Source organism: Heterodontus francisci, chromosome 32, assembly GCF_036365525.1.
Source record: "Heterodontus francisci isolate sHetFra1 chromosome 32, sHetFra1.hap1, whole genome shotgun sequence".
Taxonomy (NCBI): Eukaryota; Metazoa; Chordata; class Chondrichthyes; order Heterodontiformes; family Heterodontidae; genus Heterodontus; species Heterodontus francisci.
In genome coordinates, this window is record NC_090402.1 from 51,279,919 (window position 1) to 51,304,761 (window position 24,843).

General features: G+C 48.5%; 1 protein-coding gene across 2 annotated transcripts in view; it reads right to left on the reverse strand.

Moving 5' to 3' along the window:
- Positions 1-227: 227 nt before the first annotated feature.
- The window catches only part of zgc:92275 (cholesterol 7-desaturase nvd), a 74,005-nt gene continuing 49,389 nt past the window's right edge, over positions 228-24,843 (reverse strand). Inside the window, exons 2-7 of one of the 2 annotated variants that reach the window (XM_068011959.1) lie at positions 13,076-13,264; positions 11,494-11,672; positions 10,578-10,703; positions 7,453-7,572; positions 4,578-4,754; positions 228-1,232 (exon numbers count right to left, since the gene is read on the reverse strand). In XM_068011959.1, coding sequence (XP_067868060.1) covers positions 1,071-1,232; positions 4,578-4,754; positions 7,453-7,572; positions 10,578-10,703; positions 11,494-11,672; positions 13,076-13,264 — 953 coding nt within the window. In that variant the 3' untranslated portion in view covers positions 228-1,070. The remainder of the gene's footprint in view (positions 1,233-4,577; positions 4,755-7,452; positions 7,573-10,577; positions 10,704-11,493; positions 11,673-13,075; positions 13,265-24,843) is intronic. The other variant, XM_068011960.1, reaches the window with a different exon arrangement.

The following is a 24,843-nucleotide window of genomic DNA, read 5'->3' on the forward strand; positions in this document are numbered from 1 at the left end:
GACGAGCATTCCTGCAGGGTTAAAACTGACCACCTACCCCCAAATCCTTCCCTGCACACTGACTGTAAACCCCCACTCCCCCTGCACACTATGTGAACCCCATCCCCACACACTGTGACTAAACTCCCTGACACTGTGACTGTGACCATCCCACCCCAGCACACTGACTGTGAAACCCGCCACCCCCCCGACACTGTGACTGTGAAACCCACCACCCCCCCGACACTGTGACTGTGACTGCCCCAATCCACCACCAACCCCGCACACTGTGACTGTCAGTAACCAGTGGCTGCAATTCTGGATAGGTGTGTATCAGGCCTTCGAAATTAACTATTCTAAAATGGCCACTGGCTCAAGTCTGTGGCTCATCAATGTCCTGGAGCACTTTCTGTTGGCACAGACTGGGAGCTGCTCTGGCAGCCTCGCAGCTCTCTGATTGTACAGCGGCAACCAGCACTATTACACCTTGCTAAAACCAGTGTCTCCATGGCGCAGTGACAGAGCCAATCCCTCCCTCACCCACTCAGTTATTCAGGAAAACCACTGCCCGCTTCTACCTGCCTGTCACTGCTTGGTGGAAGGTGCGGGTGTCTGCAGTCAGCGTTACCTGCACTCTCAGCTGCCACCTTCACCCACCAGCATGTCCCCAAGTGGCACTGCATGAAGGGACAGCAAATGCCAACTGCCTCCCCTCCTCTGCCCCTGCACACTCCTACCAACCCCCTGCAGCAGGACGAGTTCACCCTGTGCTGAGTACCAGTGGCTCCCGTTAATACACATTACTGATCAGCAAAACATAAAAGTCATAATTATATAAAATCTCTTGTAAAAAAATGCACACAAAACCATTTCTCTCTGAGAACCAATGAGAAGCTAAGTCTGTAGAGTGGTATACAGTTCTGAGATTGCCTCAACCACTTTCACAAATAAGGTTAAAAAGGGTGTTCGGGTCACATTCTTCATGCCTCTAGAAGGCTGCAGCTGTCAACTCCCGAATGGCCCCCTCCTTCAGTGACTTGCCCGTCACAGACTGACTGTAGAGCTCAGCGTTAGTGGGGCCTGAGCCTTGGTCACCAGTCCAGCCCATCCTGCTGCATCGTGACGCGGGGGCTGTTTTGGCTGTAGAACTGAGTGTACCAGCGGCGGTGCCGTGCAACAGCACAGTCCTCCTTCACCAGTAGGGGCTTCGAGATGTACTTCTTGTTGTTCCAGATCATCACGTCCCGCTCAAACTGGAAGAGAAAGGATGTGTCGTTCACACATCAACTTCATCTGCACCTCGCGCTGCTTGGCAGAGTTACTGCACTGTGTAGTAGCAATTAGGAAAACAAGGCAAGTCATCCTGTGCTGGCAACATCACACAACCAAACTGACCAGTTTGTTACCTACAGATTTGACCATTTGAACACTCTCCTGACCAGCCTCCCAGCTTCCACCCTCCATAACATTCAGCTCATCCAAAACGCTGCTGTCCGTATCCTAACCCGTGCCAAGTCCCATTTACCATCACCCCGTGCTCTCTGACCAGCAACACCTCAATTTTAGAACTGAGCTGGATTGGGAACTGGCTGGAAGAACGTAGGTAAAATGTAGTTATAGATGGATTTGGATCTGTTTGGAGATCTTCACCAGTGGCATCCTGCAGGGATGGATATTGGGAGAGTTGCTTTTTACTGTTTTTATTAATGGTCTAGACGCGGATATTGGAGGAATGATCTGTAAATTTGCAGATGATGCTAAGATCTGTGTGAATGTTAGGACTGTAAACAATGCTTGTCTGCTTCGGCTGATATTGTGTTGGGAGATTAGGGTCATTATTGATGTTTAATTTGGAAAAACAGTGTTATCTGTGTAAACACAGATCCAAATCCACCTACAACCACATTTTACTTACGTTCTTTCAGCCAGCTCCCAATCCAGCACAATTAATCACAACTAATACCAGTGGCTTTGATTTTGTAGAGAAGCCTCTTGCAGATTAGAAGGTAGCAAATGTCACCCCATTATTTAAGAAGGGAGGGAGAGAGAAAACAGAGAATTACAGACCAGTTGGCCTTACATCAGTCGTTGGGAAAATGCTAGAATCTATTCTAAAAGATGTGATAAACGGACACTTGGTTAATAATGATCTGATTGGGCACAGTCAACATGGATTTATAAATGGAAAGTCATGTTTGACGAACCTGTTGGAGTTTTTTGAGGATGTTACTAACTGAATTGATAAAGGGGAGTTGGTGGACATGGTATACTTGGATTTTCAGAAGGCTTTTGATAAAGTCCCCCACAGGAGGTTGGTTAGCAAAATTAAAGCATGTGGGATAGGAGGTAATATACTGGCACGGATTAAGGATTGGTTAAGCAGAGAGTATGAATAAACAGGTCATTGTCGCTTTTGCAGGCTGTGACTAGTGGGGTACCACAGGGATCAGTACTTGGGTCCCAGCTGTTAACAATATACATCAATGATTTGGATGTGCGGACCAAATGTAATATTTCCAAATTCGCGGATGACACAAAACTAGGTGGGAATGTGTGTTGTGAGGAAGATGCAAAGCGGCTTCAAGGGGATTTGGACAGACTTAGTGAGTGGGCAAGACGTGGCAGATAGAATATAATGTGGAAAAATGCGAGGTTATCCACTTTGGTAGGAGGAATAGATGTGCAGAGTATTTCTTAAATGGTAAGAGATTAGAAAGTGTAGATGTACAAAGGGACCTGGGTGTCCTCGTCAATGAGTCACTGAAAGCTAACATGCTGGGTGCAGCAAGCAATTAAGAAGGCTAATGGTATGTTAGCCTTTATTGCAAGAGGATTTGACTACAGGGGTAGTGAAGTCTTGCTTCAATTGTATAAAACCTTGGTTAGACTGCACCTGGAGTGCTGTGTACAGTTTTGGTCCCCTTACCTTAGGGAAGATATTGTTGCCATTGAGAGAGTGCAACGAAGATTCATCAGACTTGTTCCCGGGATGGGGGGACTGTCCTATGAAGAGAGATTGGGGAAACTGGGCCTGTATTCTCTCGAATTTCGAAGAATGAGAGGTGATCTCGTTGAAACCTACAAAAATACTTAAAAGGGATAGACAGGGTAGATGCAGCCAAGATGTTTTCCCTGGTTGCAGAGTCTAGAACCAGGGGCACAATTTCAAAGGAAGGAGGAAGCCACTTAGGACAGATTTCTAAATACCAATGACATAAAGGGATATGAGGATAATGTGGGAAAAAGACATTGAAGTGGATGATCGGCGATGACCATATTGAATGGCGAGGCAGGCTCGATGGGCTGAATGGCCTACTCCTGCTCCTATGTTGTACAGGAACCTTATCAAAAGCTTTTTGTAAGACTAAGTAGACAATGTTTGCTGGTTTTCCTCATCCACCATTTTCGTACCTTCTTCAAAAATACAATTAGATGTGGCCTTTGTATGAAGCCATGTTGGGTGTCCCTAATATGGGTGGCCCTCTCTATCCGAGTGGGCAGGATGAATGCTTGACACTTATACACCCTTCAGGGAAATGCATCAAAGGAGGTGGAGAAAGAAAGAGATTCTAGTGGATCATCTCTAAAGGTAGATGAGAAAATCCATGAAAATCCATAGTTGGAACAAATAGGGTGTTGGGGTGCATTCATGGGACAACTGATTATAAGACAAGGCATACTACTTTGTCCTTGTACAAGATTTTGGTCAGACCTCACTTGGAATACTGTGTCCAGTTTTGGTCTCCTCACATGGTGAGTGATACGGAGGCTCTGGAAAAGGTGTAGATGATGGCCACTAGACTAATTTCCATTATAAAGTACCTTAGCTATTGCTACACTTTAGAGAAGTGGAGACTTTGAGGTGATCTGATTGAGGTTTAAAAGACGATGAAGAAAATAGATTATGTTCTATTTGAGAGCTTGTTCCAGTTAAATAGAGAGGACCAGGGGTCACAATTTTATGTTGCGCAAGGCCAGATTTCCGTTAGATGTCAGCAGGTGGTTCTTTTCCCAGAGAACTGGGTTCTCTGGAACACCAATCACCTCCCCCAATCCCCCTTCACCTCCCCCAATCATTATTGGCTGTCATTTGAAATCCACCCAACTGTCCCTTGTAGTCAATGGCTTTTCCCGCAAAGATATTCCATCATCATCCTCTGAAGCAGCTACAGGGGCCTGGCCCAGATAGCTGGAGACCTGTTATCAGCACATCCTCAACGACAGATAATAACCACAGAACAATCAAACCAGTATTAAACTGGGGGAAGGCACTGCCACTCACTGGGTAGTGCTGGGTGAAGGCACCATCACTGGCTCAGCAACACTGGCAAAGGGCACCATCACTGGCTGGGCAGCACTGGGAGGGGGCACTGTCACTCACTGGGAGAACTCACTCAGTACTGCACTGGAGTATCAGCCTGGATTATATGCTCAAGTCTCAGGACTGGGACTTGAGCCCATGACCTCCTGACTCAATGCTTTAACAATTGTCCTTAGGTGAAAAAAAACCTCTCTTGTAAGAGCTCTGATCTCTCTCCCATCCACTCCAGATACACACCACGCAAGTACACAGTGATGGTTGCTGTGGCAACACTCACCTGTATACACTCTGCCTTCATGATGAACTTGGGGATGATGGCAGGAATGTTGGCCTGGTAATAGATGGAATGGGTAACTCGCTGCAGCAGAGGCTCCACAGGCGTCACACAATGCAGGATGACCCCACGACCCAGGAATGAGTGATTGAAGAGCATGTAGACGATACCAGGGCCCACCTTCAACAAGATAAAGACACAGCATGAGCAGGGTGGGGAACTGGGGGTGGGAAGAGGAGCCAGGGGTGGGGCTGGCAAGAGACTGATGGGGGTGGGGCAGAAGGAGACAGTGCGTGGGCGTGAGGGTTAGAGATCAAGTTAAAAAAAAAACAGAATTCTTGGCCTTTATTAATAGCGACATAAGCAAGAACAGGTGGACTGGGTGCGAGTGAGAACTCAAAAAGTTTAAATGGAGGCAGGATGGTGTGGGTCGGTCATTAAAAGCTTCTAAGGAAGGTGCGTGCCTCCATTTATGTTTTACAAGTATTTTGTTGTTTTTATATGTTTTTATTTATTTTTTTTATCTATATGGACTTTAGTAAAGCTTTTGACAAGGTTCCGCAAGGCAGACTGGTACAAAAAGTGAAGTCACACGGGATCAGAGGGGAGCTGGCAGGATGGATACAGAACTGGCTCGGTCATAGAAGACAGAGGGTAGCAGTGGATGGGTGTTTTTCTGAATGGAGGGATGTGACTAATGGTGTTCCGCAGGGATCAGTGCTGGGACCTTTGCTGTTTGTAGTAAATATAAATGATTTGGAGGAAAATGTAGCTGGTCTGATTAGTAAGTTTGCAGACGACACAAAGGTTGGTGGAGTTGCGGATAATGATGAGGATTGTCAGAGGATACAGCAGGATATAGATCGGTTGGAGACTTGGGTGGAGAAATGGCAGAAGGAGTTTAATCCGGACAAATGTGAGGTAATGCATTTTGGAAGATCTCATACAGGTGGGAAGTATACAGTAAATGGCAGAACCCTTAGGAGTATTGACAGGCAGAGAGATCTGGGCGTACAGGTCCACAGGTCACTGTAAGTGGCAACGCAGGTGGATAATTCTTTTTTAAAAGTTATTTTATTTAGAGATACAGCACTGAAACAGGCCCTTCGGCCCACCGAGTCTGTGCCGACCAGCAACCACCCATTTATACTAATCCTACACTAATTCCATATTCCTACCACATCCCCACCTGTGCCTTTATTTCCCTACCACCTACCTATACTAGGGGCAATTTTTATAATGGCCAATTTACCTACCAACCTGCAAGTCTTTGGCATGTGGGAGGAAACCAGAGCACCCGGAGGAAACCCACGCAGACACAGGGAGAACTTGCAAACTCCACACAGGCAGTACCCAGAATTGAACCCGGGTCGCTGGAGCTATGAGGCTGCGGTGCTAACCACTGCGCCACTGTGCCGCATACGGCATGCTTGCCTTCAACGGTCGGGGCATAGAGTATAAAAATTGGCAAGTCATGTTGCAACTGTACAGAACTTTAGTTAGGCCACACTTAGAATATTGCGTGCAATTCTGGTCGCCACACTACCAGAAGGATGTGGAGTCTTTGGAGAGGGTACAGAGGAGGTTTACCAGGATGTTGCCTGGTCTGGAGGGCATTAGCTACGAGGAGAGGTTGGAAAAACTCGGACTGTTTTCACTGGAACGACGGAGGTGGAGGGGCGACATGATAGAGGTTACAAAGTTATAGGCGGCATGGACAGAGTGGATAGTCAGAAGCTTTTTCCCAGGGTGGAAGAGTCAGTTACTAGGGGACATAGGTTTAAGGTGCGAGGGGTAAAGTTCAGAGGGGATGTGCGAGGCAAGTTTTTTTTTTACACAGAGGGTGGCGAGTACCTGGAACTTGCTGCCAGGGGAGGTGGTGGAAGCAAATACGATAGCGACGTTTAAGAGGCATCTTGACAAATACATGAATAGGAAGGGAATAGAGGGATATGGGCCCCGGAAGTGCAGAAGGTTTTAGTTTAGGCAGGCATCAAGATCGGCGCAGGCTTGGAGGGCCGAATAGACTGTTCCTGTGCTGTACTGTTCTTTGTTCTTTAACCCATTTTGACTGGGTTTCCCATGAGGTTATTACATTGAGAACATTGCCCATAGGACGAGAGGAACAGGAATATTTCTTCCAGGCCCAACAAGCTTCCCTCCCTCAATCAACATAAAAGAGAGAAAGAGCACACCACAGATCTGTATGCAATAGGAGCAAGTCTGCACATGAGTGTATGAGAAATATTTAAATAATAAAATTGCATTTATATAGCACCTTTCATGATCTTATGAAATCCCATAGTGTTCTTCAGCCAAAGAAGTACTTCTGAAGTGTAGTCACTGTTGCAACATGGGACATGCCTATTTTTTTTTTTTTGCAAGTACCCACAAACAGCAAAAAGTTAACAACATGGTAATCTATTTTTAGATGCCGGTTGAGGGATAAATATTGGCCAGGACACCAAGGAGGATGCCCCTGCTCTTCGAAAAGTGCTCTGTGATCTTTTACATCCACCCGAGAGTGCAGACACGCCTCAGGTTCATGTTTCATTCAAAAGAAGGCACCTCTGACAGTGCAGCACTCCCTCAGCACTGCACTGGAGTGTCAGCCTGGATTTTGTGCTCAAATCCGAGAATGAGATTTGAAACCACAACCTTCTAACTCAGAGGCAAGAGTGGCTACCAGCTGAGCCATGGCTGAGAATTATCAGCTAGCTTCCCAAGAAGTGGTCATGGGTATTCACCTATTGCTCTCTGTAACAGTATGTAAACAATGAGAGAGTCTGTGTATTAATCAGTAGAAGCCTTGCTCACATGTATTCAGAGAGATGCATACTGTCTTTGTGGATTTGCAGTGTCTGATGTTAATACCTACCTGCCTGGCAACAACACGTACGTCCAGGACAGAGCAGTGCCAGCCAAGGATATGAAGGGCGTGGTTCACCTGCATGCGTGAGCAGTGCTTGTTGGGCTCTGGTTCTGGGTTCCACTCCACCTAAAGATAAACAGAAGCAGCTTCAGTAAAGCCAATCACCTGCCTCCCGAGATAAACCCTCCCACATTGATCTAGATCAATCTCAATGTGGACTCCACATCTTTGCTTGCATTATTTTTATTCACACAGTCATTCCTAAAGTCTAACACTATGACACACCACACACAACACACACACACACACACACAAAAGAAAGCCATTAAAGAGGATCGTGCACTTTTACCAATTACAAACAAAAGTCTAGTTTGTAAGTCACGTGATTTGGCTCATCTTGGGGAAAGGCATGCATTGAGGGCCTGGTGAAGAAGGTGTTTTCACGCCTGAAGTGTAGTTAGGTGGATTCGATAGCCAGAGTCGAATATCAGACTCAGACTATACCTCCAGTAATTGGGTAATTGCCCCCAACCCATTCGGCCCGTTGTGTCTGTGCTGGTTCTTTGAAGGAGCTATCTAATTAGTTCTGGCATTTTTTCCCCTTCAATTAATTTACCCAATTCCCTTCTGAAAGTTAGTCAATTTGTTTGCAGCAGCCTTTCAGGCAGTGCATTCCAGATCATCAGAACTCGCTGTGTATATAAAAAAGAAATGCATTTCCTCCCTTAAATTTTTTGCCAATTATTATACATCTGTGTCCTCTGGTTCCAAACCTTCTGCTAGTGGGAGCAGTTGCTCCCTATCTATTCTATCAAAATCATTCATAATCTTGAACATCTCTAACAAATCTCCCCTTAATCTTCATTTCTTATGAACAAGCTTTTCTAGTCTCTCCACATAACTGAAGTCCTTCACCCTGGTACCATTCTAGTGAATCTCCTCTACACTCTTTCCAAAGCTGTGACATCCTTCCTAACAGAACTGAACTCAATACTCCAACGAAGGCCTAACCAGTGATTTAAAAACATTTAACATTGTTGGCCAAGTCCTTTATCCTTTAAACCGATTCATCAAGCTACAGACAGTATATGTCTGATAATCCCCTTCATTTATTGATAAAACATTAACCCTGAACACCCATGCAGCGTACTGCACATTATCCTAACATCTGACACTTAAGTGCATAGATTTAATAAGGAATCGCAAAGATAGTTCCTCCAAGCCTATTCATGCCCCTGGGTCTTTTCTAATTATCTTAAAACCCCATTGCTTCTTTACACCAGTTTGTTCACGGTCTGCTTCCTGCTGGATGTGACGCAATCTGATGTTTTATGACCACCCAATTGTTTGAATTGATTGCCAGACACTGCATACTGTTTGTTACCTCCCATCTTTTCCACGCCATAGTTTAGTTGTAAATGCCTTTGATGCATGTTCTTTTTAACAGCACATTGTCTTTGATATTGCAGCAGTCTCCCTGCCCTCACAGCTGTGTTGAAAAGATAGGCTTTAAGAACATAATTTAAACCAATTCTGCCTACATTACTATAATAAAAGCAAAATTACTGTTGTCTTTGTTAGAAATATGTTACAGACAGAATTAAGGAAGATATGTGTGTTTCTTAACCTGAGTGTGTGGTCAATTTGAATAACCAGCAGCACGCTTTTCGTGGGTTTAAATAAAGAGGATTATTTTTATTCACACATTCATTCCTAAAGTCTAACACTACGTCACTCACTCCCACTCTCCCTTACACACACACGCACACTTGAAAAAGAAAGCCATTAAAGAGGATCGTGCACTTTTACCAATTACAAACAAAGGACTAGTTTGTAAGTCATGTGATTTGGCTTGTCTTGGGGAAAAGGCGTGCATTGCGGGCCTGGTGAAGAAGGTGTTTTCACGCCTGAAGTGTAGTTCGGTGGATTCGACAGCCAGAGTCGAATATCGAAGTCCTTACAGGATTCTCTCGAAAAGGGATTTTCAGCCGGTCACAAGTTAATTGCTTGCAATCTCGTTAGTAGGAGATCAATGTTCTGTACTGGTAGACTTGAAAAGGAACAGGCTTGGATACCTTAAGATGTTGTACTCTCCAGTTTTAAGGCATAGGTGTTTTGCCTTTGCTGCTGTCTCTGCAGCTGTTGTTTAAAGACTGACTGGTTTCTCCCTGGTACTTTGGGTAATAAGGTCCGTTATCCATGAGTAGTTTCGGTCAGGGGACCCCCCTGATCAATAATTCTATTGTCCACCCCGAATGGTTTGAAGTTCGAAGCCATTGCTACACAGTAGGGGATGGATGGTGCCCATTCACCTCTATTTATGATTGAACCGTTTTCTTACGGCTCTCTTTGTTCAGTTTCGAGCTCGGAGACAGTGAATCCAGGAGTCCATAGATATTGAGTTTTGGGTCAGGCCACAAACAATAGGAGGTGTAAATTCCACAAATGGTTTAATCTCAGTATGTCCAGTCAAGGGAGGCACTCCACCCATGGTCATTCAATTAGGAACTTTCCAGATGCTTGAGATACTTCCCAGTCGGTGCTGAAATTGCAAGTCACCTGACCCTCGGCAGCCATCATATGTAGCCTTTTAACATCCATTGTGGTTCATTTAAAAGAAAAGGAAAATTCAGTTCCAGAAGATTCTATGCTGAATATGGCCATGTTTAAAGTTATGAATAGGACATGCCTTTACTGTGCTTGACAAATAAAAGTAATGTAAAAAGATATTGATATTCTTACAAACAGGACTCCATTTGTGCCCGTGTCTCCTCTTCTAACCTGTTCCTCCTGAGCTGTAGCTCTTGAATGTGTGAACACAGAAGGTGAAGTGACAACACTGCATCACTGATGTTTGCTCAGTAGGTTCAGGTCAGAATCTGATTTCACACAAGGCTCCAACAAGTGGAAGTATGGCGAGGAAAGCAGACACACTTTCCATTCCCTCAGAAAACAAGCATGGGACTTGAATAGCCCTCTCCTGCTTCTCTCCCTCACAGACAAACCCCAGTCAGAGCCCCAATTCCCCACCCACAGCCCAAGGAACGTTAGCCAGGAATCCCATTGGACACTTCATCTGTCCAAATAAACCTGATCCCGAGAACCAGAATCCCCTTCCCCATTCCCCTTACCTTCCAATCGTGCTGTGCAAAGCCCCAGGTCCTGGCCCTGGTGTATCGGAGATCAGCCCCACTCAGCATGCTCGGAGTGTGGAGGTGGGACAAGTGAGCGATGTCAGCAGCATTCTCTGGGATCTCCTGTTACAGAAATGCAGCAACAACAGCCACCAATCAATGGAGACAGTCGTAATCTATCGAGAGACACACACATCAGGCAGCAGCAGCTATTCCTAGGAACTCCAGGCCACTCAGCCTCAGCCCTTAAAACATACTGCACCTCACATTAGCAGTTATGTCAGAGCCCACCTCCTTACTCATCCTCTCAGGCACCAAGAGTGATGAGGAATGGAGAAAAAGTGCCTTACGCAGTGGGTTGTTGGATCATGGAATGCTTTGCCACAGGGAGTGTTTGAGGCAAACACTTCGGCATCTTTAAGGGAAAAGTGGATGAAGATTTGCGCACAGGACTGTGGGAAGAGAGCAGGGCAGTAGATTTGAACTGTTCTAGAAACAGCAGGCACCTTCTGTGCTGTAAACTGCTACAGCTCTAGGAAGCTGAAACAGACAACTATAAAAGTAGCCAAGAGACAGTTGGATGTGTTCTTGTAGCAAAATGACAAGGTAATCAAAAAGGGTTGGGCTTGTTAGGTCAAACTGCTTTTTGCTGCTCCCCAAAACTCTCCCAGCTAGATTGTAATCAAATCCAGCGTTGTTAGAAACCAGAAGCAAAGGAACTTTTCAGAAACAATGGCCTTTGTCCGTGTCTGTGCTGCTGATCGTCAGGTCTCTGCAGCCTGTGATATTACTGCCAAATTCTTGCACGTTAAAACAAACCAGTCTTTTTCTCCTCTCCCCCCACCCCCTGACCCAGTTACAACAGTACCTGGATATTCAAACACTTCATCCTATCTGCTGCTGCTGGTCCTACCTGGATGTGACAATTGATGTAATGCTCCGTCCTCCCACGGTACACCCACACTCTGGACTGGATCTCCTCCTGTTCCGGAAGGCTCCAGCTCGGATCGATGCCGTCACAGTGAAACCACACAAATACTGCACAATTCACCTCACACGAAGGCCAGGTTTTAATCTTAGCAAAGTCCGGCACTGGAGAGGAAGAGATGGGACAAGCAGCTCAGGCCACTTCCATTACTGTGGTTAAATATACCTGCACCACACCCCACCCCCACTCCCACTGTCCCATCCTGAGCTCCATTATATACAGACCTTCCCTCAAACACTATCCCTTCCCCAGCTCTCTAATGTATAGTCCCCAGCATCACATTCCATTTCCATTCCCGGTAGTTGCTTTTCTCCCTTAACTCTGTTCCACGTTCCCAGATGTCACTTCCACCCACTTCCATGCCACTGCCCCATTCCTTGGACTTTCTCTAATAAATGTTCCACAGAGTTAGACAGAGCCACCCAAACGCATGCAGCAAGTCCTGGATAACATTCAGTTCCCAGTCAGAACACACCCTGTATAAAAACAGCATCATCAAACAATACTGGACATGAGAGAGGTCTGCATTGAATAAACACATAAGCAATATGTATGGTTACATTTGTATTTTACAGTGAAATCCAGAGATCTCACTACTAACCAATCCCGTGAATTAATATCTAAGTACGAACAGGGGGTGCAATTGGAACAACAAAGCAGTAACTCTGTATCTCGTCTGTGCTGTATCTGCCCTGGGAGTGTTTGATGGAACAGCGTAGAGAGACCTTTACTCTGTATCAGTGGCAAGTAACAGTAGTGCTACAAAGGTGCCAGATAATGACCATCTCCAGCAAGAGAGAATCTAACCATCTCCCCTTGACATTCAATGGCATTACCATCACTGAATCCCCCACTATCAACATCCTGGGGGTTACCAATGACCAGAAACTGAACTGCACCATCCTGTTCACCATCTACAAGTCAGGAATGTGATGGAATACTCTCCACTTGCCTGGATTGGGTGCAGCTCCAACACTCCAGAAGCTCGTCACCGTCCAGGACAAAGCAGCCTGCTTGATTAGTGCCCCATCCACAAACATTCACTCCCTCCACCACCAACACACAGTGGCAGCAGTGTGTACCATCTACAAGATGCATTGCAGCAACTCACCAAGGCTCCTTGGACAGCACCTTCCAAACCTGCGACCTCTACCACCTAGAAGGACAAGGGCAGCAAATGCATGGGTACACCACCATCTGCAAGTTCCCCTCCAAGTCACACAGCATCCTGACTTGGAACTATATCGCAGTTCTTTCACTGTCACTGGGTCAAATTCCTGGAACTCCCTTCCTAACACTACTAAACTGCAGCGTTCAAGAAGGCAGCTCACCACCACCTTGTCAAGGCCAGTTAGGAATGGTCAATAAATGCTGGCCTAGTCAGTGATGCTCACAACCCAGGAACAAATTTTTTAAATGCCGATACGTGCTGTTCACCAGCTCATCCTTGCCACCACTCTCCCCCAATCCAACAACACCACCCCAGTCAGTATCACACTGCTCATACCTTTCTCTGCATATGGAATCTTTATGCATTTGCCATCCTCACCACGGAACTGCCAGCCATGGAATGGGCATTCGATACAGTTCCCCATCACTCGACCCCCCACAGCCAGGTTAGCACCCAGGTGCGGGCAATAGGCATCAACGACATAGGCTTGTCCATCCTGGCCACGATACACTGCCACCTGCTCCCCTGCAAAAGGACAGTGAGTCATTAACACAAGCAGCTGAACACAGCCAGTCAGCACTAACTGAAACCAGAGAGCGTGAAGTGAAGTCAAACACAACTGGTCATCTCTAAGCACCAGAGAAGGAGCAGATACCCCGAATGGAAGGCTGAAAACATTTGCAAAGCTGCCCTCTAATGACCGCACCTCCCCCACCCCAGTGTGTGGGCACCACCCGACCCTCAATTCATCCAGTTACCAGTCAGACCACACCCAGTATAAAAACAGCATCACCAAACAATACTGGATATGAGAGAGGTCTGCGTTGAATAAACACATAAGCAATATGTATGGTTACATTTGTATTTCACAGTGAATTCCAGAGATCTCACTACCAGCCAATCCCGTGAATTAATCTAAGTACAAACAGGGTGCAATTGGAATAGAAAAGCAGTAACTCTGTGTCTAGTCTGTGCTGTATCTGCCCTGGAAGTGTTTGATGGGACAGCGTAGAGAGAGCTTTACATACAAACATACGAACTAGGAGTAGGCTATTCGGCCCCTTGAGTCTGCTCTGCCATTCTAGAAGATCTTAGCTGATCTGTTTGTGGGCTCAACTCCACTTTCCTGTCTACCCCCAATACCCTATGACTCCTTATTTGTCACGAATCTGTCTACCGCTCCCTTAAAAATATTCAATGACCCTGCCTCCACCATTGTCTGGGCAAGAGAGTTCCACAGACTCAGAACCCTCAGAGAGAATTTCTCATCTCTGTCTTAAAGGGGAGACCCCCTATTTTTAAACTGTGCCCCCCTAGTTTTAGCCTCTCCCACAAGGGAAAACATCCACCCTGTCAAATCCCCTCAGGATCTTATATGTTTCAATAAGATCACCTCTCATCTTTCTAAACTCCAATGAATACAGACCCAACCAGTCCAACCTTTCCTCATAACTCTCTCGTCCCAGGAGTCACTCGAGTGAACCTTCTCTGAACTGCTTCTAAAGCAATTATATCCTTTCTTAAGTAAGGAGAGCAAAACTGTACACAATACTCTAGATGTGGTCTTACCAATGCCCTGTACAACTGTAGCAAAACATCTTTACTTTTATATTCCATTCCCCTTGCAATAAACGACAACATTGCATTTGCCTTCTTAATCACTTGCTGTACCTGCATACTAACTTTTTGTGTTTCGTGTACGAGAACACCCAGATCTCTCTCCATTGCTTTTCTATTCCTCTTACCAAAATGGACATGTTCACACTTTCCCACATTATACTCCATTTGCCAAATCTTTGCCCACTCACTTAACCTATCTGTATCCCTTATAGACTCCTTATGTCCTCTTCACAACTTACTCTCCTACCTTTCATTGTCATTAGGAAATTTAGCAAACATACATTCTGTCCCTTCATCTGAGTCATTGATATAGATTGTAAATAGTTGAGGCCCCAGCACTGATCCCTGTAACACTCCACTAGTTACAACCTGCCAACTTGAACATGACCCATTTATGCCTACTCTCTTTCCTGTTAGCTAACCAATCCATGCTAATATGTTACCTCCTACACCATGAGCTCTTATTTTGATTAGTAACCGTTGACGTGGCACCTTATCAAATGCCTTCTGGCATTTAATCTGTATCTAACTATGCTCTACCTGGCCTGGGAGTGTAGCGGCAGCTTTACTCTGTCTCTAACCAGTTTTTCTTTTTGTAAATTACATCTTTATCTTTATTGAATTTTTCCACAATGTTACAAGCTCAACCCGCGGGAACAGCTCCCGCTCGGTGCTCGCACTCAACCCACGGGATGAGTTCCTAACCCATGTTTCTTTTTATGACCTGGGAGTGTTTGTTGGGACAGTGTATAGGGAAATTCACTCTATATCGAACCCTTTTTAAAAAAATCTAACCCTTTTTTTTCCTTATAAGATGACCTTCATGCCCCAGGCCCCTTCTATTTTGCTTGAGGGGGCCTTTATTCCCTAGGCACCCCCTTATATACATTTTAAATAAATAACTTCACCTGTTTTTAATAAATTAAATAAAACAAAACTCAAATTAAAATGCCATTCTCGGCATCGGTGATGCACCCCAGCCCCTGCAGTGCCCAGCGGCCGTGGAAGGCCTCAAGTGCATCGAGGGATCCACATACTCCTTCTCCAGGGACACTCGGGTGCGAACATAACCTCGGAAGAGCGGCAGACAATCAGGGCAGACGGACCCCCGATGGCCCACAGCCTGGACCTGTGAATTGGCACCTTGGCCAGGCCTGGAGCTAACCGACGAGGAGATCCTTGTACCAGCCCACCTGCTGGGTGACCAAAGATCAGGAGCGTGGGGCTGAAATGTAGCCAAATCTTGAGGAATAGCCCCTTTAAACACTCAAAGAGGGGCTGCAACCTCGCACGCTCCATATAAACATGGAACACGGACTCATCCAGGCCGCAGAAATTACAGGCGGCCTGGGAGTCAGTGAACCAACTTAAAAGCTGATTGCACGGTCCTGTCCTGTGCAGCACCCTCCACCCAGGTCCCCGATGTAAATGGGGAGGACTCCCACGTAGAGAGAGATCTTCACCGGGGACCGCCCTGGTTTGTCCAGGCACAGGCAAGGGTGAGGAAGTGGAGAGTGTGCAGGAGCAGCCCGTACAGGAAACCCCTCCACACCATGTGGAATGGCACGGAGGGCATTTCCGAGAGGCGGCTCAGGTTTGCTGGACAGGCGCCCGAGGAGGGTTTCGGTGCCTGGGTCCGATGAGCAGTTCTAGCCGAGTGGGGAGTCAGCTCGGCTGGCAGCACTCCACTCTCCCAAGCCCCCTCGTCACCCACAGTGAGGGGCGTCCCGGGGGCTTCGGCTACTCCCCTGTCTGTCAGTCCGTCCCCGGTGCTGGCTGCCTGGACAGGCAAGGTGCTCTCCTCAGTCAGAGGGAGAGTGCCCTGACTGGAGGCAACTACGTTCCAGACTCTGAATCGATCCCAGTAAACGACACGCAACTCCCTCAGAGAGGCGCAGCTAACGTTCTCCGCCATGAGCTGCGTGTCATCTTGAAGGTAGCGCTCTTGGTGGAAAGAAAAATACATCGCCAGCGCACATCATCTGGGAGGACACTCGACGTACAGATATCTCTGCAGGGTCCGACGGCGCAGAGTCGCAGCCTGGGTGCGGACGCACACCAGCGACTGGCCGCCCTCCTCGATCGGGAGACTCAGGATTGCGGCAGAGACCCAGTGTTTCCTCTTGCCCCAGAAGAAAATCGACGAGCTTCTTCTGGATCTTGGTGACGAATCAGGAGGCGGGGCCAAAGTGACCAACCAGTCCCACAGCATCGAGGCCACCAGTTGGTTTATGACCAGCGCTCAGCCCCTGTAGGAAAGCACTCTGAGCAGTCCTGTCCAACACCCCAGCTGAGTAGTGACTTTCGATTCCAACTCCTCCCAGTTTGCCAGCCAGGCTTCCTCAGCGGGGCTAAGGTGGACTCCCAGATAGGAGCAGGTGCGTGGTGCTCCATGCAAAAGGTTTTAACTCTTCCGGCAGGGAGTCCACCCACCACTGACCCACCAGGAGTCTGGAACATTTCTCCCAATTGATCCTCGCAGAGAATGCAGCAGAAAAAGGTCTGCTGGCACTCGCGCAGCCTCCGCAAGTCAACGGGATCTGTGACCATGAAGAGCACATCATCGGTATAAGCAGAGAGGACGACCCACATGCCCGGCCAGTGCAGAGCCAAACCGGCCAACCTCCTGCGAAGCAGGCACAGGAACGGCTCCACGCAGATGGTACATAATTGACTGGACAAGGGGCATCCCTGACGCACTCCTCTCCCAAATAAAAAGGGTGCCGTCAAGGACCCGTTAACATTAACCAGACACTCTGTGGTGGCGTACAAAAGTCAGACTCGGGCCACATCTGAACACGAGCAGAGTCCCGAAAAGATATTTGTGACCCACCCTGTCGAATGCCTTTTCCTGACCGAGGGAGAGAAAGGTGATTGACAGACCAGTCCTCTGGGAAAGGCGCCGGACGAGGTGGACGTTGTCCTGGATGGACCGGCCCAGGATTGTTAGCACTCGTTGGGGTGGATCATGTGGGCCAGCACTGAGTCCAGGTGGGTGGACATAGCCCGGGAAAAGATCTTATAATCTGTGCTGAGAAGGGAGACCGGAAGCCAGTTTTTAAGCAGGTGGAGATCGTCCCTCTTCGGCAACAGGACGATGACCGCCCTGTATCACGAGAGGGGCATCCTCCCGGTCGCCAGGCTTTCCCCCAGGACCCACGTGTAAATCGCCCCGCAGGATGTCCCAGAACGCCCCGAGAAATTCCACGGCCTGGGGATTTAGCCCTCGAGGGCTGGTGGAGGCGCTGGTCAGCTCTGCCAACAGGCCCTCCGGGCTGACCTTCGGCAGGTCCTCCCACAAAACTCTGCACGCGTCCTTGCTGGACGGATCCGGAGAGAACATTATGCCATAGTAGGTACGGACCAAAAGGCCAATTCCTCCGGATCCGTGATGGAGGATCCGTAGTCGGCCAGCAGCTCGACGAACTGCTTATGGATCACGCGCCATTTTTCCAGCGAGTAGAAGAAGGGCGATGCGCGGTCCAAATCTTCCAGGATCTGGATCCGTGGCCTCACGTATGCGCCTCGGGACCCTATGAGCTGCTGGTCCCTCAGCGTGCCCTTCTTCTCTTTGTACGCCCGCCACAGGACCGGGTCCGTGACAGCATGACCGAGGCAGGACTCCAAGTCGAGCACCTCCCAGTCTCGGCTTCCCGCCCCTTGGTCGACCCCTTCGGGTACTTCTGACGGAAGACACGGATGTGAGTCTTACCCACATCTCACCATAGCCTCAAAGAGGGGAAACCACCCTGCCTCCTTCTCCAGTTGGCCCAGAGTCGCTCGTCCTCCAGGAGCCAGTTGTTAAAGTGCCAGTACGCAGACCCCGCTCGCATGTGAAACGGAGTGAACTCCGCCCGCACCAGGTGGTGGTCCCAACATAGCACCAGCCACATGGAGGCCACCGAGACATAGAAGACCAATGCCTGTGAAATGGAGAGGTGGTCGATTCCGGACCCTCCTCCTCCAGACCTCCACGCAAAGGCGCTGGAGACGGGATGGAGATTCCGCAAGATGGCCACCAAGTTGAGGGGGCTGATCAGTTCCCACATCTTCTCCACCGACCCTTGGCCACGTTGGGGACCGGAGCAATCCCTCACCTCAATGGTACAGTTAAAATCCCCCGAGGATGATGCACACGCCACTGTCAATAGAGCTGAAGAGAGCGGACCCTTCAAAGAAGCACACTTGCAACACGCCAAGTGTGGGCACGTACACATTCACAAAGTGGAGTGGATGCTACCCAGGAGAAAGGCGAGGTGGAGCAAGTGGCCCGGCACAAGCTCCTTCAAGATCTCCAGCTGAAAAGTCAGGGCCAAGAAGATAGCCACCCCACTAGAAATAGGGCGAGGTGACTAATGTAGACCCCACCCTGCCACTCCGGGTGCCAGGTGGCTTCGTTTCCCGGAATGGTGTGGGTTTCATGCAGAAAGCTCACCGCATAGCTCCCTTCTCTGAGGACTGAGAGATTGTGAAATTTGCGGAGAGTCGCCCTGCTGCAGTTGATGTTGAGGCTGGCTATGGTTATCTTCATGTCAAAAGTACTCAGAAACCAGTCAGCAACACCTCACTGTGAGGAAGGAGCGGAAACGCACCTCACCTTCCACCCCCCCAGCAACCCATTGAGGAACGTTTTAAACTGGTGCCTCAACTAGTTTCACACCCGCGCCCTTCCCGCCTTCTCGAGGGCAGCACGGAAGGACTGGATAATTAGCACCAGATTAGACGATTGACCAAGGGCCAGCTGAACTTTACTGCGGCAACCTGCATGCTGTGAGGAAGTCCCAGAGTTCCGCTGAGGGGATGAGAGGAGAGTTGGTGGGAGGCTTGAGGGAGTTCACCGCCTCACTGGCAATGGATTCAAGATCATCCTCTGTTCCCCACACCGAGACCCCATCCTCCTCCAGGTCATCACTGCCAGTGGCTGACACATCTACCACACACTGTGGGGCAGGTATCCTGGCTGCGCCAGCTGGTCCCGCCTCTGTCACAATCCCACCCCCAGGATCAATGGCGGATGAGTCCTCTCTGGGTTCTTGAATGGAACTGGAGCCCATGGGCGCCAGCGATTCATGACTCCCCTCCACCTCCGTCCCCAGCTCAACGAGCAACACAGGGGAGATGGTCGTTCCCAACTCCAGAAATCCAGCCGGAGCCGGGACCGGAGGCAGAGAGAGGAGGCCATCTCCCGCCCCGCCAGCGCCCACAGACCAAGCAGATGGAGAATTACACAAATTGCCTTCTGGGTCAGGCACATCCCAGACAGCAGCATCAGGCTGCTGGGAGGGTTGATCCTCAGCAGACTTGCCCCCACCCGGGACACCCGACCCTGTGGCAGATGGAATATTTTCACCTGGTGGGTCCACATGCTCCTCCACCATGGGTGGGCCCCCCACCTCAGGGGTTGCCGAGATTACAGGGGCATCTCCTCCCCCACTTCCATTCCGAGGGGCAGGGGGTCCCTGCTCAGGGCTCGAGGCCCTCATGATGCTGGTGGCGGGGGAGCCAGAGGACCTGTGCCAGGAGATGGACCCTGCAACTCACTGTCCTCCTCAGAGGAGGGACGTCTCCTCCTCATTTCAGGAGCGGTGCAGAAGCTCAGAGACCTCCATCTCAGCAGAGGCCTCTGCTTCTCCCTCCGCGCCCCCTTGGGCCCGAGCTCAGCCACGGGGCGTGGGCTCCCCTGGATCAGCTGTGGGCTGAGCTCAGGCTCAGGACTTTGTTCCATGTCCAGGGGCACGCCTTCAGGTGTTCTGTTTTGCGCAGAGTCTTCCTTCCACCCAGACAGGTCTCCACCTCCCCAACGGAGGCTGTGAAGACCACAGCCTCCGGAACCGCCTCCGAAAACTGTCTGATGGAGGTGTGGGGGAATGGGAGGAGGTGCAGTGGCACCATCCTGGGTCATGGAGGTGGAGTTGGCAGCTGGGAGGTTGGGGCAGTTCTTACTAACGTGCCCCACCCCCTTGCAGGCATGGCACAGCGCCCTGTCCGAGGTCCAGAAGATGCAGTAGGCCATCCCCTGGAACTCCACATTGAAGTGGCTGTCCAAGACTTCCTCACGCGCCAGCTGCATAAAGAGCTGGTGGTGGAAGGAGTACACATGCCGGAGGCTGTTCTCCCGAAGACTGAGCGGGACTGGGGTGATCCCTGACCTTACCTCCCCCAGATGGTGCAGATTGTGGGGGGGGGGGGGGGGAAAAGGGGGGGGAGGAGCTCACTGGGAATGAAGGGTGGGACGTTTGATAACATGATCCACTGCACAGTGGCCTCCAGAGGGTCCACCGGCAAGAAGGTCCCCCCCACAGTGAGCCCCTTACTCAGGGCCAGGGACACTGCCCGCTCGGTCTTCAGAAGAACACAGCCTTCCCGTACAGCTCAGAGGCTGAAACAATGGCCGAGGGGCCGACAACCTCAGCCATTGCCTTTACGCAAGCCTCAATGGACATGTTGGGAAGAGGATAACTCTTCACCCCATGGCTGGATGTTTTTAATTTGAAGGGTGGCGGGACCACATGGGCAGCCAGAGAGGCTGCAACTGCATAGGCAGTAGAGGGCCCAGCCACCAGTGATGAAGGACTTGCCAGGGGTTTAAGAACTAAACCCACCCTGAATTGTAGGCTTGCAAATCAGACAAAGTGAAAGATTCACAAGAGATACTGAATTTAAAAAAACAAACAGGTTAGGGGAGAGGCTGAAGCTACAGAGGAGAGGGAAAGACAGGCTGTAAGGGAATGACTTGCTCTCAGGAGGTGGTGTACACAGCACACTTAAAAAAACAGTCTTTGCCAGCACTCTTGGTCTTCCGGTCGGGGGAAGGCATCTTCATCTGGTGATAGCTGAAGCTATCCCGGCACTACCTATCCCCTTCCATCTCTTTAGCCGGGCAGCTTCAGCTGACCCAGGCTGGGCAATTGGGGTGGGGAGGGAGCTTCCCTGTGTGCTTGCTGCAGCAGCACAGATCCCATAAAAATTGGCAGCCCCACCCCTTGTTATTCTGGCCACTTGTTCCTCCCCCAACAGTCCAAAGCAAACCAAACGTCTGGTGTTCATCATCCACCTCCAAACAAAGCCTGGTTTCCAACAAAAGTCTCTTTCTTCACTGTAAAGGTGATTGTTGTTCAAGCTCTCCCACTGCTCAGTGTCACTCCTCTCTTCACCTCTGCAACCTCCAACTGCCACCAGCACGGTCAGCTGAGGCTCGTTGCTGCAATCAGCAGCCAGCACCTCCAATCAGGCAGCAGCTAACCCCGTGTTTGATACGGTAGTTTAGAGAGGGGTTTCTTGTTTTGTGAGTTTCCTTTCTCCACGCCAGACTATGGGGTTTCTTTACTCGAATGGTTTTTCACAGGCCGCAGTCCTGTTCCAGGACGTTACCCACCTTACACAAGTGTCTCAGCATTGAGTACCGAAAGGCTATTTGACAGTTGGAGGCATCACAGCTGAAGCCAATCCTGTTCCAGCCAGAACCAGTGTTGCACTCACAAACCTGAGTGTACAATAATTAATTGTAACAATATCCTTCTCGTGTCCTCAGCCCAGACCAGGAACCAAGCATAGGACCATCATTGTGACCGCCCTTACCCCACCGAACACCCCTGCCCCCCTGTCAGATGCCGGAACACCCCCCATCCCCCACCCCCGTCAGACACCACCCCTCCCAGCTTCGTTGATGGGCAGAAGCAACTGAACAGCATTTGTTCATATTTTACAGAATCTCCATTGTTATTGACTGATTCTACCTGATCAGGCTCAGCGTTGCTGTTCTCATCAAACCTTACAACACACAAGGAGGCCATTCAGCCCACTGTGCCTGTGCTGGCTCTTTGATAGACTATACAATTAGTCCCACTGACCTGCTCTTTGCATCTCCTTTCAGGCAGTGTATTCCAGAACACTACAACTCGCTGTCTAAAAATGTTTCTCCTGATCACCCCTCAGGTGCTAATACATATACCTGCACTATGAGTGAGTGAGGTGGCACTGAGCCCAATATAGTCAGAAATGTGCCAATTAACTGCTCTCATTAAGAGTTATTGTTTGCAATGGGCATGGTGCCAGTCCAGCACTAAACACATTGAACCAGCTCCACACTGCTCAAGTCAAGCTGCAAACTGGCCCAGGAAGAGGTCCGAGCCAATCAGATCACTAAACAGGAGAGAGCGCGTGTCTCAGCGTCAGAGGGAGAGTGAGAGCGAGAGATTATTTCTGACATGTTTCGTGTCTTCTACCGTGATGTTAGATACAAAGTATTTGTTTAATGTCTCGGACGTTTCCTATTCCCCATTGTAATTTCACCTGTCTCTGCCTCTAATGGCCCTATGTTTACTTTCAACTAATCTCTTCCTATTTACATAGCCATGGAAATGTTTACAATCTGCTTTTATGTCCCTTGCTAGTTTACACATTCTCTTTTTCCCTGATCAAATTTTTAGTCCTCCTTTGCTGAATTCTAAAATCCTCCCAATCCTCAGGCATACTATTTTTTGACAACATTATGAGCCTCTGCCTTTGATCTTTAACTCCTCTTTTTAACTATGGTTGGTCCACATTTTATGTGCGGTTTTTGTGCCTTAAAGGAATGTATGTATGTTGCAAATTATGTATTCATTCCTTAGATGCTAGTCATTGCTTGACTCCCCAATCTACCTGAGCTAAATCGCCCCTCATACCGACATAGTTTGCTTTGTTTACATTTAAGATGCTAGTTTCGCAATTAACTAAATTACTTTCAAACTCAATATAAAATTCTATTGTATAATGATCATTCTTCCCCGAAGGCTTCCTTACTGCAAGGTTATTAATTAACCCTTTCTCACTGCACAATACTAAATCTAAAAATAGCCTGTTCCCGAGTCAGTTCTTCAACATGCTGATCTAGAAAACTGTCTTGTATACATTCCATGAACTCATCCTCCATACGATCGCTGCAAAATTGGTTTGCACAGTTTATATGAAGATTAAAGTCTATGATTACTGTATTACAATTATATGCACCTGCAATTTCCCGATTTATATTCTGCCCTATGCTATAATTACTATTAGAGGGCCTAAACAATTCCCACCAATGTTTTTTGCGCCTAGCTCCACCCAAACTGATTCTATTTCTGCTTTCCTGAGCCAAGATCCTTTTTCTCTATTGTCTTTATCCCATCCTTTATTATCAGGGCTACTCCTCCTCCTTTCCCATTTTGCCTATTTCCTCTAAAAACTAAGCATCCTAGAATATTTAATTCCCAACCTTTGGTCACTTTGCAACCACATCTCCGTAGCCCCATCATCTCCACACCACTACGCACCTGGGGTTTTGGAACGCAGGGTCACGATGGCATCCACCACCAGAGGGAGCTCTGGCACAGTAACAAAGGACCACACTCACCATTCCCTTGACTGACTTTTCCCACAGTAGAGGGATTTGTTTGACTTTGAGACTACCCTAAGCTTTCTTCAGAGCCACAGTCTGAATTTGACCAAGGTTCCAACATACCCTCCAACATCCCACAGCTGGCAAACTGGTACTGAGGCCCAGAGATGTGTGGAGGAACAGATCTACAAAGGGACATAAGCTTTAGGTGGCGGGAGGTGGGGGAGATAGTGGAGGAGAAGGTGTGGAAGCTGAGTTCGGAATACAAATGGGCCCTGGGCTGCATGATGAGTGCCAAAACACGAACAGTTGGATGTTAGCACGAATACAGTCATGCTTCTGGTTAATCTGAACCCGTCCTAACCCCCGAGGGTCAAAACACTTGGGATGGAAATATATACACAAGCTGCCTTCATTCATAAATCCAAGGTCCAGCCTGCTCATGCACTTGGATGTAAAGAGCGAACGGTATTATTCAAAGAGGAGTAGGGGGTTCTCCTAGTGTCTTGGGCAATATTTATCCCACAAAACAGATTGACTAGTCACTCACCTCGTAGGCCAATGTGGGACTTTGCTGTGAACATTTCTTTATACAACAAAGGATCGTAAAATGATTCGGTACAGACGGAGGCCATTTGGCCCATCATGCTTGTGCTGGCTCTTTGAAAGAGTCCCACTGAACTGTCATTTCCTCACAGACCTGCAAAAGTTTCCTTTTTAAATATTTATCGAATTCCTTTTTCAAACTTACTATTGAATCAGCTTTCACTCTTTTCAGGCAGTGCATTCCAGTTTATTCTAACTCTGTAAAAAAATATTTCTCCTCATCTCCCCTCAGTCACTAATACACACACCTGCACCAGGAGTGAGCGAGGTGGCACTGAGCCCACTACAGGCACGAGTGTGCCAATTGACTGCTCTCATTAGAAGTCATCATTTGCGATGGCTGTGGTACCAGTCCAGCACTGAAAACCAGCTCCACACTGCTCAAGTCAAGCTGCAAATTGACCCAGGACTCTGGGATGGAGGGCGATGACTGTTCATCAGACCTGACCTGAAATGTTAACTCTGTTTCTCTCTCCACAGATGCTGCCAGACCTGCTGAGTATTTCCAGCACTCTGTTTT